This window comes from Rhizophagus irregularis, chromosome 30 (genome assembly GCF_026210795.1).
Source record: "Rhizophagus irregularis chromosome 30, complete sequence".
Lineage (NCBI taxonomy): Eukaryota > Fungi > Glomeromycota > Glomeromycetes > Glomerales > Glomeraceae > Rhizophagus > Rhizophagus irregularis.
The window spans coordinates 2,718,852-2,733,128 of NC_089458.1; the positions used below are offsets into that span (position 1 = coordinate 2,718,852).

A 14,277-nucleotide genomic window follows, 5' to 3' on the forward strand; every position below is an offset into this window, starting at 1 on the left:
AAAAATTGGGATTTTACTAAAATCACGTGATAATTAATGATCAACAAATTTACTATATAAAAATTACCAAAAATGGAGAAGTGCGCACATGCGCGAGTGCGCACAAATTTTATTTCCATCAATATTATTAAAAGTTTACTGAATATGAATTTTAAAAAAAAATATTTTAAATTTTAATATTAATTTTGCAATATAATATTTTGGCAATTAAAACTATATAAAAAATATATATATATAATAATAGTATATATATTATATATTAATAATATTATATAATATATTTTACCTAATTCCATAGTAGAATCAACTATATTTCTTACTTACTGATTACTTGCCATTTTTCCAGTGGAAGTTATTGAAGGAAAACTTTAGTTTTTTTCACTTAAATGGTTTTAGAATACTTTTAATATTGTTTTTAATAAACTTCTTGGTAATTTGTTTAAGATTTGAACGAACCTTTAACTTTTTATTTTGATGGAGTTACTTAACTTAGAATAGTTCTCACCAAAGATAATTTTACTTTTGTAAAACTTTTTTTCTTATTAGATTTCTGAAAGTTGTACCAGTTACGTATTAAGCAGCTGGACTTTAAACTTTGCATTAGTATAAAGTTTTTCCTTTTATTTTTGAAAGCATTACGAGGTTTTTTGAAATACATGTTGAAGTAGAGGTGGTCATTTGAAAAGTAAGCTTTTTCTTTATTATTAATTGACATTTAAGTTGTTGAAATAGTAGATGAAAGCATAATATTTATTACTTTCTATACTTAATTTTTTTCTTTAAGGGTTTTCAAAGGTTATAATTTTTCTTTTTTGTTTTTTGGTTTTTTTTTTCTGAAATTTCAGCATTTTTACTTTTGGCTTTCTTTTAGAGGATTTAAAGGTATTGAAATGTTAATCATCTGAATAAGAAATTTGGTATTACTTAACTTTTTTAAATTTATATAAATTGGTTATTTTAGAAGAACTGATGGGATTGGTGAATTTTAGTTTTTAATTTTTGCTAATCTAATACTAAAATACTAATCGAAATAAGGCAAATCAGAAATAAGGCAAATTATCTTTATTTTGGCTAAATTTTGGCTAAATTTCAGATATAATTGATGATTGTCTGTATATCAGGTGATATTCAGCATAGCTGATTTCACTAATTAAAAAAGGCTGGCCTATATTCAATTAAAAATTCGACTATGATCTACGATTAGACATTGGTCAAATAGTCTAATTAAACGTCACGCTTCACACATTACGCATATTAAAAGTTTAAAATTTAAACTTTCCTTTTCCCTTTCTTTTACTTCCTTTCATCCCTTATTCCTTTACTTTCTCTTGTCCTTTCGTCCTTCTCTTATTGTCCTTTCCTTTCCCTTTTGTCCTTCCCTTGCTTCTCCTTTCGCTCTCCCCCTTTTCTCACACTTTTCTTTTGCCTCTTTTTTTTGGAAGTAATGTAAGTTTCGTTTCGAAACTTACATATTTTTTTTTTAATTTATTTTTTTTTAATTTTATATTTTTTTTTTAATTTAAAAAATGAATTAACATTTCTTTTTATTGTTTTTTTTGTAGAACGTTGGCTTTAACACGAAACTGGACTTTAAAGTAAAAAATGGGGAAAGGGAGAAGGGAAGAGAGTTTTTGTTAATTAAAGTTAAAAAATGAATTAACATTTTTTTTCATTGTTTTTTTTGTAGAATGCCAGTTTATTCACGAAACCAGATTTTACTTTAAGGTAAAAAGCAGAAAAAGGGAAAGGAGGAAGGTGATTCCATATTTTAAGTTAAGAAACGAAAAAGAGAAACTAAGATTCTTAAGAATCTTGGTTTTATTATTATTTTTTTTATTATTTTGAAACGGTTTACTAACTGTTCCTTTCTTTTTTTTTATAGATTCAGGTGGACTTTCAAGTTCCGAAGAATAGAAAAAGATCAAGATTTGTAAGTATATATGAATTTTGATTAAATTTTTTTTATTAATATTATTATGGAATGGTTACTAATAACTGTTCTTTTCTTTTTTTAGGATCGGGTGAACTTTTAAATTCCGAAGTACAGAAAAGAACCAAGATTCGTAAGTATATATGAATCTTAGTTTTATTTTTTAATCATTCTTTTTCTTTTATTTTTTATAAGTTCAGTATTTCAGGAGGGGCTTCCAAGTTTTGAAGAACAAAAAAAACCAAGATTCATAAGTATATACGAATCTTAGTTTTAGTTTTTTGTTTTTTTTTTAATTTTATTAATGAACAGTTACTAATAACCATTTTTTCTTTTTTTTTAGGTTTACGAGTTCTGAAGAACAGAAAAGAACTAAAATTCGTAAGTATATACAAATCTTAATTTTAATTTTTTTGTTTTTTTTTTTAATTTTATTAATGAACGGTTACTAATAACTGTTCTTTTCTTTATTTTTTTAGGTTTTAGGAGAACTTCCAAAGAACGGAAAAATCTAAAGATTTGTAAGATTCAGTATGAATCTTTTTTTTATTTTTTATTATTACGAACGGTTTACTAACCATTCTTTCTTTTTTTTTATAGGTTTGGGTGGGCTTCTGGGTTTCAAAGAATAGAAAAAACTAAAGATTCGTAAATACGAGTACGAATCTTACGAATCTTGTTTTTTTCATTAATATTAATGAATGGTTACTAATAATCATTCTTTTCTTTTTTATAGATTCAGGTGGACTTCTGATGAATGGAAAAAGAGGAACCAAGATTCGTAAGTACAAATCTTGGTTTATTTTATTATTATTATTTTATTATAATTTTGAATTAGCAATATTTATTTGTAATTTAGATAGATGCTAATAATAATATAATTATAAAGTTTTTAAGCATTTAATTAATAAATACATTTAATAAATTTGATAATAAAAATCAAAATAAATTTGAAAAAAATAAAAATTACATTACTTCTTTTTTGAAAATGATTAGCAAATGATCGGTATAATGTTATTTTTATATATTATTATTTAAATTTAGGAGGATGAGAAATTATCCAAATAAAAAATAATTTTTTTCAAAATATTTTATTAATTTCTAAATATATAATTAAATTGAAATTTTATGAATTAATTGCATAATTAATAAATTTATTTATTTTTATTTTTATTTTAAAGTTTATTAATTATGATACTTGACTCTATATAAATTAGGTGTTATTACATCACAATAAATACAGAAAATAGGTTTAATCATTCCCATAGTGTAATGAAAATGCATTAATAAACCTGATGCAAGGGCACCTACACATCAAAAGAAAATAGACACAAAAAAAAAACAGCAAAAAGATATATGTGTAAAAATAAAAAAACAGTTAGTAACGAAATTACTCTATTACAACTATACTTCTAAAACTAAGACTATTTGAACATTTTTTTGAACTTATCAAGATGCTCCTAGTTTTCTAAACATCAACTTTATTTCTGCTAATATAGTAAGCTTATTAATACTACCCAAGATCTTATCTATATTTTTGATTTCCTTAGCCATTTTTTTCTTTTTACTCAACTAAGTGTTAGTACTAATTGTTTAAACCTTGGAGTCACCTTTTTGAATTCTGAGGGTATCTCCTTCTTTGTTTCAAGTTAAAGGTAAAATATCTTATCTAATTACCAGTAAATTCATCCAAGCTAAATGGCTTACCAATGAACTTTTCCAAGTCAGCCCACGTTTCATAGTAAATTATTAACTTGCGAGTATCCTGATCTTGAATTAATTTAAATGCTTTACACCTTAAAGGTATAAGAATAGAGTGAGCAGGTTTATCCAGATATAAAGTAGCTGTGGTTACTAAAGCAGAAACTCATTTAAACACAGCTTGAAATCGTTCCTGTTCTTTCATTTGTTTGATATTCCAGTTAGTCCCATCATTCCAAAGTCTTATAGCCTCTTGATTGAGTTCAATCGACACTGTTACAGTGATGTATTTCTGCTGAGATTTAAACTTAATCACAATTATTTGACCTCAGGCTTTAAGATAATTAAACGTATCAAATTGAGATCAGGTAGAGAGGATATCATAAACCGTAATTTCTCAGATAAGGTTCTTATTTACAGGTATATATCCAGTTATCATGATACTAATAGTTTTAGGTGAAAGTAAAAGAAGTAGCTTTTACTGAAAGACCACTCATTGGTTCCTCTTGTTATGCTGCAACTTTTGATTGATGTTTGAGTATTTTAGATATTTCTAAAATTTCTATTTCTATCAATTGATCCTCTACAGATTTGAACATGTTTGGTATTTGTTTTGGTAACGTCATCTGTTATTTCACAAACTCTTTGCAAATATCTTCTATTCCTTTAATTATGCTAGCTTGGATAAAGTCAAAAGACTCATAAAAAATAAAGAGAAAGTGATATAAAGACTGTAAGTCACTGATACCAAAAGTTGCAAGGACCTCATGATGTTCCATAAGTAAAGTTGTGTATAGTTCTATATATGCCACCCAAATTATTTTGGACTGCCGTAATTATTATAAGTAAAATCCCAAATTCAATTATGGCATCCCAAATTATTTTGGCACTTTACATAGTAAATTATATATAAACTGAATGAATTATGGCATCCCAAATTATAATTATGGCATCCCAAAATAATTTGGGCAGCATATATATATAGTTTGTCATTACCAGTATTCTTTTCAACAGTTTGGAAAATATTATTTTTTGTTAAACTAAAAGAAATACTATATCTTTTTAAAGCGTGGCAGACCAGTTTAAAGTAAAGAGCTTTATTTATAGCTGTTTTAAGGTCATCACCCTTAAATAAAGCTTTAAAAATGTTTTGTTTTGACAAAAAAAGCCATAGTAGTTTCAGAAAGTTTTCCTTTAAAATTCCTATGGGAAAAATGGTCTATACGATTAGTGGAAAGAATTCTCCTTTTTTTCAATTAATAAATTTATTAATTAATAATTATTTATGATAGTATTTAAAAACTAAAGATATAGTGTCTAACTTCTCTATTATAATCAATTTTTATTCTTTTTAATATAATAAAAATTTACAACTTTATTATATTTATTAAGTTAAATTTAACCGTAATGTTTAGACTACCCTGTATAAATAAATTTGAATTGCATAACATCGCTCCCATTGAGCACTTTATCATGTAACATTATACAAACTTCCAAAAAAGGAAATTTTGCTTCCCACAAAAATAGGGAATTTTGGTTTCACAAATACTCCAAAAAGGAAATTTCTGCGCTGATCACATAATTCCGGCCAGAATTAATTGTTACATGCTTTTTTTATATGTATGTATACCGTTGTAAAGCAACGAGTTAACGCAGTAGTCTTTTATAATTATTCTTATAAAAGAGTTTAAAAAATAATAAAAAAACAAAATATAAAAAAAAAATCAAAAGGTATTTAATAATAATATAAAAAGAATCTATTTTTATATAATTATTAGAAATAATGTATTCACCGCACCCTGCGTTACAAATTTATATATATTTTTATGTTTATCATTTGCCATTTTAAGGGGGTATGCGATAAACTAAAGATCAGCATAAATAATTTACAAAAAAGGAAGGATGTTTTGTAACGCAGGGTGCGGTAAATAAATTCACTCTAATTATTATATAAGAAATAAAATTTATATATATTTGCACATATACACATTTTTTTATTTTTAGTAATTTTTATATAATAAATTTATCAATTATTAATAAATTATTATGTACTAACTTTATTAAAATTCTAATTTTTATATTGCAATTCTTATATATATTATAGAATCTTAGAATTTATTTACTATATATATTTTTACTTATTTTATAACTTTTAATAATACTTAATGAGTTATAAAAGATTTAAAATATTATTTTTAATTTTTATATATATAATATATTTATAAGAGTATGTATAGGATTCTGCAGGGGACACTTACTTATAAGATAGGTCGCACAAATTTTAGGTAAAATCATCTATAAAATTCTTTGCAGATCCTACTATAAAAGGAAATTTTATGTTACATTGTTATGATTTTTTTCCTTTTTAGTTAATTAACCAATAAAATTTAAGAAAAAAGTAAGGTAAAAACTATTAGTTATACATACCACCCAAATTATTTTGGGCTGCCGTAATTATAAGTAAAATCCCAAATTCAATTATGGCATCCCAAATTATTTTGGCACTTTATATAGTAAATTATATATAAACCTGAATGAATTACAACGATCCCAAATTATAATTACGACATCCCAAAATAATTTAAAGAGCATGTATACTATTAGTAAAGGGCCAATTTTCTACGGTGATCTTTATTATAAGTAAGCGGTCCCGATCCTGCTTACTTATAAGATAGGACCTACTCCAGCACCAGGTAAAAATCATATATAAATTCTTTGCAAATCCTACTATAAAAGGAAAATTTAGTTTACATTGTTATGATTTTTTTCTTTTTAGTTAATTAACCAATAGAATTAAGAAAAAAATAAGGTAAAATTATAGTAAATAACTAATTTTTTACAGTGACCTTTATTAAAAGTAAGCGGGATCCTATATGCATATATACAAATGCATATAAGTTTTAAATTCTATTATATAATAATCAAAATAATTTATTTTTATGTAATTATTATAATTATTTGATAATAATTATCTCTAATAATTATTTTTAAAAATTAAAAACTAATTAATTATGATTTTAATAATATATATATTATTTAAATTTAAAAAGCCAATTTCAATATTAATTTAATATTATTAAAAAATAATACTTATTTACTATATATTTTTTTTAAAAAAATAATACCATAAAGTTCCAAATATAAGCAACCTTTTTTTGCCTATTTTGGCTAAAATCCTTATAAAAAAAACTATAATATCCCCTTAAAAATATTACAAACTGTAACTTTGCAATGATCCTTTATAATGAAATATGAATCTGACTAAAATCATTATCATTCAGGCCAGGATGTTTATTTCCTAGAGTTGCTTATATTCAGAACTTTATGGTATATATGAATTCTTTTTTATATTATATATATTGGTTAAATTATTAAAGATCAAAGTTTGTTAATAAATTAAATTTAATATTGCTAATAATAAATTCTAGTAATACAATAAATCTTAAATTGAACATGATATTGTGTAATAAAAAATAAAATCAATGGATTATAAAAGATATTATTACATTAGTATATACCATTTATGTACTTTAATATTAATTAAAGAGCTTTGAATAAATATTTGATATGAGATCAAATAATACCAAAAATGAAAATCAAAAAAGAATTTATATTCTTTTATATTATAAAGGGTGTGTACTTTGCAATTGTAATTGAACATTATAAGATCAGAAAATTAAGATATCATATTTAGATAGGATAATAGATTTATTAACATATATAATTTTTATTTACTCTTGAAGTTATAAACATGTATTTAAAATGAAATTAATTTTTGAATATCAACAAATATGGTAATATGGAAAAAAAAGACAAGAATCAAACTGAATGATGATTTTTTATGTAAGGAGTTGAGGGATGAAGAAAGTATTATATAAAAAATTTTTTTTTGATTATTTTAAGATTTTATACGTTTCTATTATTAACGATATTGGAGCGATCAAGATCGCTTAAATCAGCAATTGAACTTGCAAGTGAATTCTTTCGAATAATTATATTTTGACGTTTTCTTTCTTTTGAAGCCATAGCCTATTTAAACAGATGATAATGGTTAAAATCAATTTTTTAAGTATTGAAATTTGAATCAAATGTTATGATGATATTTTACCTCAGCGTCCATTTGTGCAAATTCTTCTTCATTGATGGAACCTTCAGCAACATTTTGCCGTAATTCAGGGTTCTTTTTATCTTTTAAATTCCAAATCTTACTACGAGCTGTATCTTTATAATTTTTATTAACAGTATAATTGGAATTTCGGTAAATATATTGTTCAATAAGTTTTGCTTTCTCCGCCAATCGAGATTCTTCTGCTGTTGATTAATAATAATGATTGATGTGATCAATTTCATATAGATGATATCTTGTATAATGACTAAAAATTTGGAAAAAACATTTACCTTCGTTGATCTTTACTTTGTCATCACCTATGAGTGCTTTATGAATTAAATTAATACCTATTTAATATGAAGAATGAACGTAACGTTAGTATTGTTTTGTAATCATCATTTTGTCGCGGTAAATTTGGATCTAATTGGTTGATTTGGATTTCGATTTCAATATTATGATGTGTGATCAATGGCAAAAAAATATAGTGAGTATAAAGTATCACTTACAATTATCACGAAATTTGTCACCGGTAAGTACTTGAACTGGCATTACTGCGGATGATCAAAAAGTCAGCTGATATATATATTTAATTATAAAATCGATTTTTGATTTATACAAAGTTTCGGTTTAAAAAAGAGGTTCAAAGGATAAAAAAAAAATTATGATATATCTTATAAGAGATTATTTTTATTAGTGATGATAATAATAATATTATTATCCGTTGATTTTTAAAAAACGTTCTTATAAAACTCAGAAAGTCAAGAGATGAAAGGAAAATTCGAGGTCTTTTTATAGAGAAATTTTTTTATATGGAATCAAATAGAAATTAGTTTTGTGTTGTGTTTATAGTATCAGGATTAGCATGTGCATTATCGAAATTGTGACCAGATGTACTTTATTTGTAATGACCTTTTTTTTTTGTCATGAGACTTAATCTAGGCTATTTTCTGTTACGACAAATAACACGAAATTCGGGGTAGTTACAAAAAAACTGATAAATTATAAGCCGAACCCAAAAAAATAAACGATAATATTTCGGAAAGTCTGACCCAAAACCAATTTATCTGGTATAAATCTCATTTAGTAAATTACTTTCTTAGTTTAGTTACAACAATTTTTTTTTTACAACTTGAACTTAACCTTTAATGGATAAACAAAAAATATTATCATGTCTTTATATAAAGGGCTTCATCCTTATTCATCTCTTTTTTTTAAAAAAAAAAATATTTATTTTTTTTTTGTGACTTTATTGAAAGTCTCAAAAAAGATAATAATGTCGCAATCTTTGTAACATCCTTTACAAAGACTTTGTTTACCGATATTATACGAAATCAGTCTTATTTTATGAATAACACTAACGATATTTTTGGTTAATCACATATTATCAATAGTTACCTAATCTTTGATGATCAAAATTAAAACCTGTTGTATTTCAACTTAAGACTTGATTTAAATGATTGGGCTAAACTTATTGTAATCTAGTATAATGTTACGCCAAGATTTTATGCGTAAGTCAATGATGGCTGTGAGAACAAGTTCTGCCAGAATTCTATTTATGGTCACCTGAAATTATACATATTGGAAAAGGTTTTTTTTTTAATTTTTATCAATTTTAATAAATTTACGTGGCTTAAGGAAATTGGTTAATCTGGTAATGCATAAATTATATTACAATGGCTGATAGAATTATTATTTTAATCGATAAGATTTATGAGTCATAATATATATAAATATGTAAAAAAAATAAAAAAGGGGAAGTCTTTGAAAATCCTTATCTGTATATCTATAACTTTCTATATAGAGATCCTCATTTGTACAATCAAAGAAAAAAAAAAATTTTTTAAAAAAAAAGAGATGTGAAACTAAAATAAATTAATTTCCGGGAATTATTGAGTAACAAAAAAAAATGATGTGAAACTGAAATAAATTAATTGCCCAGAATTATGAGTAACGTGATTATAATTATTAATTAATTATTGTTGAAATTTTTCCTTCAATTTTTTTAATTGTTCCTCTTCAAAAAAACGTTCTGCTTCTTCTTTACCTTTTTCAACATTAACAGTAAAAATCACTATTAATGGTATTATCATCATAACAAGTAAAAACCAAAAACCATATCTTAAATCATGAGTCAAATCTCCAATTAATCCTGTTACTAAAGGTCCAATCCAACTTGATCCTTTATCAGTTATTTCATATAAACCAAAAAATTCATTTTCATGTCCTTTGGGCACCATGCTTCCAAATAGAACACGACAATAACTTTGTATAGCTCCCAACATGAACCCAAAATATACTGCAAAAATATAAATTTCTATTGTAAACTTAAATCCGATTGGCGTAACAAATCCAAGTAATCCATATATTGGAATTAAAGAATGTAATCCACCTGTAATTAATATCATTGTTTTTGTTGATAATCCAAATTTTTGTTGTAAAAATAAAAAGATGTAAACACCAATAAATGCGCAAACTGGTATTATGATTGCTGCAATCGTTAATTGTGTATTATCTACTTCAAGATTTTTCTTTCCAAATATTATTGCAACTGAAACAACAGTACTAAACCCATCTGATAATAAAAACCATGAAATTAAAAATTTAAATGATTGTGTCAACTTTTTCGCTGAACCAAGTGTCTTTCCCACCCTTTTAAATGAATAAAATAAAAAATTTTCTCCTTTTGGTAATGGAGGATTTTTTCTTTTTTGTAACCAAAATGTTGGAAATATTAATAATATCAACCACCAAATTCCTGCTATTGCTGTCCCTACTTGAAGACCATAAGTGGATTGTTTCATGAAATATGATATTACTGCAGCTATTACTAATACTACTACTCCTGATGCATATCCAATTGCAATCGAATGTGATGAAAATTTATTTGATACTGTATCCTCTATCTTTGATATTTCTTGTACTGTTTTACCTGATTCTTTAGCTTCAATGACAAGTGGATGAACACGTGTGAATGTTGGAATATATGCCAAGTAAAATACATATCCAGCTCCAAAGCATACATTACTATATTATCAAAAAATAAATAAATAAATAAATAAATATGTTAAGCAAGTTACATATTTATAATAATAAATTATAAACATAATACTTACGATAATATTGTTAATAATCCTGCTAACCAGTATAAACTTGGATTAATTACTAATAAGAAAGCGATGGTTGAAATTGCTCCAAGATATGAAAAGAATAATAGAAATTTTTTTCGATTTTCTCCATGATCAGCAAGGGATCCAAGTCCAATGTATACCAAACATTGAATAAATACTGATATAGATATGGTATATAAAGAAAAACTTGCTGTATCAACAAATCCTGCCCCATATTTTGTTACACATTGATATCCTTTTATAGAAGTATTACAAGGGGTTACATGATCTAATTGAAACCCTGCTTCGCTTGCTCGATTTTCTAATATTATTGGAATAAATGCCGATATAGCAACAACGCTATATACTTCAGTCTAAAAAAAAAAAAAAATTTTACATAAATATATGTTAATTTTTTAAAGAGCGAATGTCAAAATTTTTGCGCATTTACTTATAAAAATTAACTTACCGCTGCATTGTAAATATACCATCCTTTTAATTCTTTAGGTGTGACTGGAAGTTCTTCTTCCTCCACTATTTCACCATTATCACTACTATTATCTTTACCATCTTGTAAACTTAATATAATATCATTTCCTAATGTTGATTCATCTGCGATACTTATTGAACTAACATCAAGATTTGATGAATTTGGTGAAAATAATGATGGTGTTGGTATATCTGTATCAAGTTGCCACGGCTTCCCTGACATGATAATTAATTAATATAATGTATGAATGTATGACTTAGTAAAAAAAAATTTTAACTTTTTTTTTAAAAAAAAAATATCAAAATTTCTAAATTAAATGTTAAAAGGGCTCAATAAAAAGCAGTCAAAAAAAAAAGCAGTTGAAAAAAAGCAGCTGAAAAGAAAGAAAGAAAAATTGGATTCCTCTTAATTCTAAAAACACAGAATTTTATAATTAAATTGCACACGTGGGCTCGTTTTTGTAGAAGAAAACATTTAGTGTGGGCGTACAGAAAATGATAATCCAGAATTTTTTGTATTTTTATAATCCTAATTTATCAATCAATTGAAAATTGCCTTGAAGATTTTGACTAATGAGAATACCCTCCGGTTGTACAAAATAAGTAATTTTGATATAAGTTTTATGTTTTATATTTGGTCACAAGCTTCAAAAGGGATTACTTTTTATTTCGTCATTTCCGTTATTCCTGGATAAGATTTATCAATTATTAGAAAGTCTATTGTTGGAACAAAATATATTCTATAAATGTCTTTCAATACACCCCATTATTCATGGTCTCTTATTCTAACTTACTATATGAATTCTTTTTTTTTTCGTTATTTTGGATTTGACAAGTGACAACAGATTTTTGACAATTTTGATTTCTTTGTGATTCCTGTACGTCGTTGCAAATACGGTAAATTTAAATAATCGTATACTCGGTTAAGTTTAGATCTTGCTGCATAGACTATTATAGAATTGCTTTAACACACAAAATGTATGTCCTTGAAATTTAATAATCCTGTATGAAACCAGTTCGAAACAAGCTTTTTAGGTTCAAAAACTGTAATGCGATAAATAGAAATGCATTAAAAAAACATGCATCACATGACTCAAAAATTGATACTATAATTAAAATGCATTGCTCCTTTTTATAAAATTCTCCCCTCTTCCCCTGTTTCCTTGATACTTATGGTGCCATTCAAATAATCGTTTAAATATGACCAAGTTTTGTCCAACTTTGGAATTATATCTTAGCATTGCGTTACAATAGTCTACTTCTGGTCGGCATTTTTTGATCATGAAAATCAGAATCCAATCAGCGATCAGAATATATATATAATATATATAAGCAAAATTGAGAATAAAAATTAAAAAAAGATAACTTCAAAAGTTCTTTTCTTTTTTTGACCTGTTGTCGTTTAATGAGTGTATTAAAAAAAAATTAGAAATGCATCTGCAATAACGTGACTCAGATTATGTAATTACAACTTGTTATCACTCATATTTATGGATGCGTAATTGTTACTCTGGCCCCGAATTTTTATATAATAAATACCCCTTTTATAAATACTTTATTAGTTATCCCTTAATCTGTTTTGCAGCCAAATTTGCCTGCAATTTTATTTTTTAATTAAAGACATTTTTAAATACCTTAAAATATTTTGTAATAAATTCTATAGTATTTTCTAAGTAAAAATTAAAAAAAAAAGTTCAATTTAATTAATGATTTTTTAAAAGTAAATGATCGATAAATTATAATAAATAGTAGCTAAATTTTTTAAATTAAAATATCTTTTTATCCATTAACCCTAGAAATATAAAATTACCACCATTTGATGTGTCTTAATGAGAAGAATCTGATAGAAATAAATTTGTCCTTCTACAAATATTATGTGACAGGATAACTTATAAAATCTAAAAATTTATAAGTTAATATAACTTTTTATTTATCAATTTTAGAGTTATGATTTTATTACCATTAAATGCGCCTTAATAAGAGAAATCTAACAAATATAATTTCATCTTTATATGATCACTAGATCTTAAGATATTTTAAAAATTCAAAAATTTTTAAAATTAATTTTAGCCCCTACAGTTTAAGGGATAAGTTTAATCACACCAATTTTAGTGCCAATAATAAATATAAGTAAAATACCAATTTATAATACTGGCTAGAATTACAACTTTGTATAACAAAAATTTCCTTTTTTTTTGAATTTTTTTGATGACGGACATATAAATAAATTGAATTCTTTATAGAATTACACTATGGAATCAAAACAAATGCTTTAATAGAAAATTATATAAATAATATTAAAATTATGAGTTGATTATAAGTACATTCCCATATAATTATACCATTTGTTAATCCTAAAGGGTATTTCCATAAGAATTGTTAAGGGATAGGGATACAATCAGTTATTTTTTTAGGGATGTTATTCTGGTCAAGTGAGCTGAGCTACAGCTCACAATTAATTGAGCTTAGCTTGTTTAAGCTAAACTCTTATTTCAGTTTATTTTTTAATTAATACAATTATTACTATAAATTTGATTTTTAACTGCCTCTGGGATATTAAGTATGCAAAAAAACAATATAATATAAAAATATAGCAATAATGTATAATTTCTTTATTTTATTACTTTACTAAAAATGGCTAATTTTTTGAAATGATTTTGTAATAATTTTAAAATACTACAAAAATACATTTAATACATCAAAATGTTTTTATTATATTTTTGTTATTATTTTGTAATTATATTGTATCTAAGTCTATAAAAATAACTCAAAATAATATCACAATAATTTTTTAATGTTTTTATTATTATTTTATTATTATAATATAATTAACTTTGATATTATTTTAATATTTTAATCTCAAAAATACCTCAAATATATTTTGATATATTTTAAAAATTTTACAAAATAATTACACAATTGTTTTGAAAGCCATTGTATCT

The 14,277-nt window shown here is 24.5% G+C and overlaps 2 protein-coding genes across 2 annotated transcripts; both read right to left on the reverse strand.

The window, feature by feature from the left end:
* Positions 1-7,309: 7,309 nt before the first annotated feature.
* OCT59_022018 (uncharacterized protein) lies at positions 7,310-8,499 on the reverse strand. Its single transcript, XM_025313119.2, has 4 exons — positions 8,246-8,499; positions 8,030-8,086; positions 7,740-7,942; positions 7,310-7,660 (listed from the first exon to the last, which is right to left on the reverse strand). Exons 1-4 carry the CDS (start codon positions 8,286-8,288, stop codon positions 7,538-7,540), a joined length of 426 nt encoding a protein of 141 aa, XP_025188162.1. The 5' UTR covers positions 8,289-8,499; the 3' UTR covers positions 7,310-7,537.
* Positions 8,500-9,622: 1,123 nt separating this feature from the next.
* Positions 9,623-11,558, reverse strand: OCT59_022019 (uncharacterized protein; the record flags this gene model as incomplete). Its single annotated transcript, XM_025324063.2, has 3 exons — positions 9,623-10,763; positions 10,853-11,220; positions 11,316-11,558. 3 exons carry the CDS (start codon positions 11,556-11,558, stop codon positions 9,713-9,715), a joined length of 1,662 nt encoding a protein of 553 aa, XP_025188161.2. The 3' UTR covers positions 9,623-9,712.
* Positions 11,559-14,277: the final 2,719 nt, after the last annotated feature.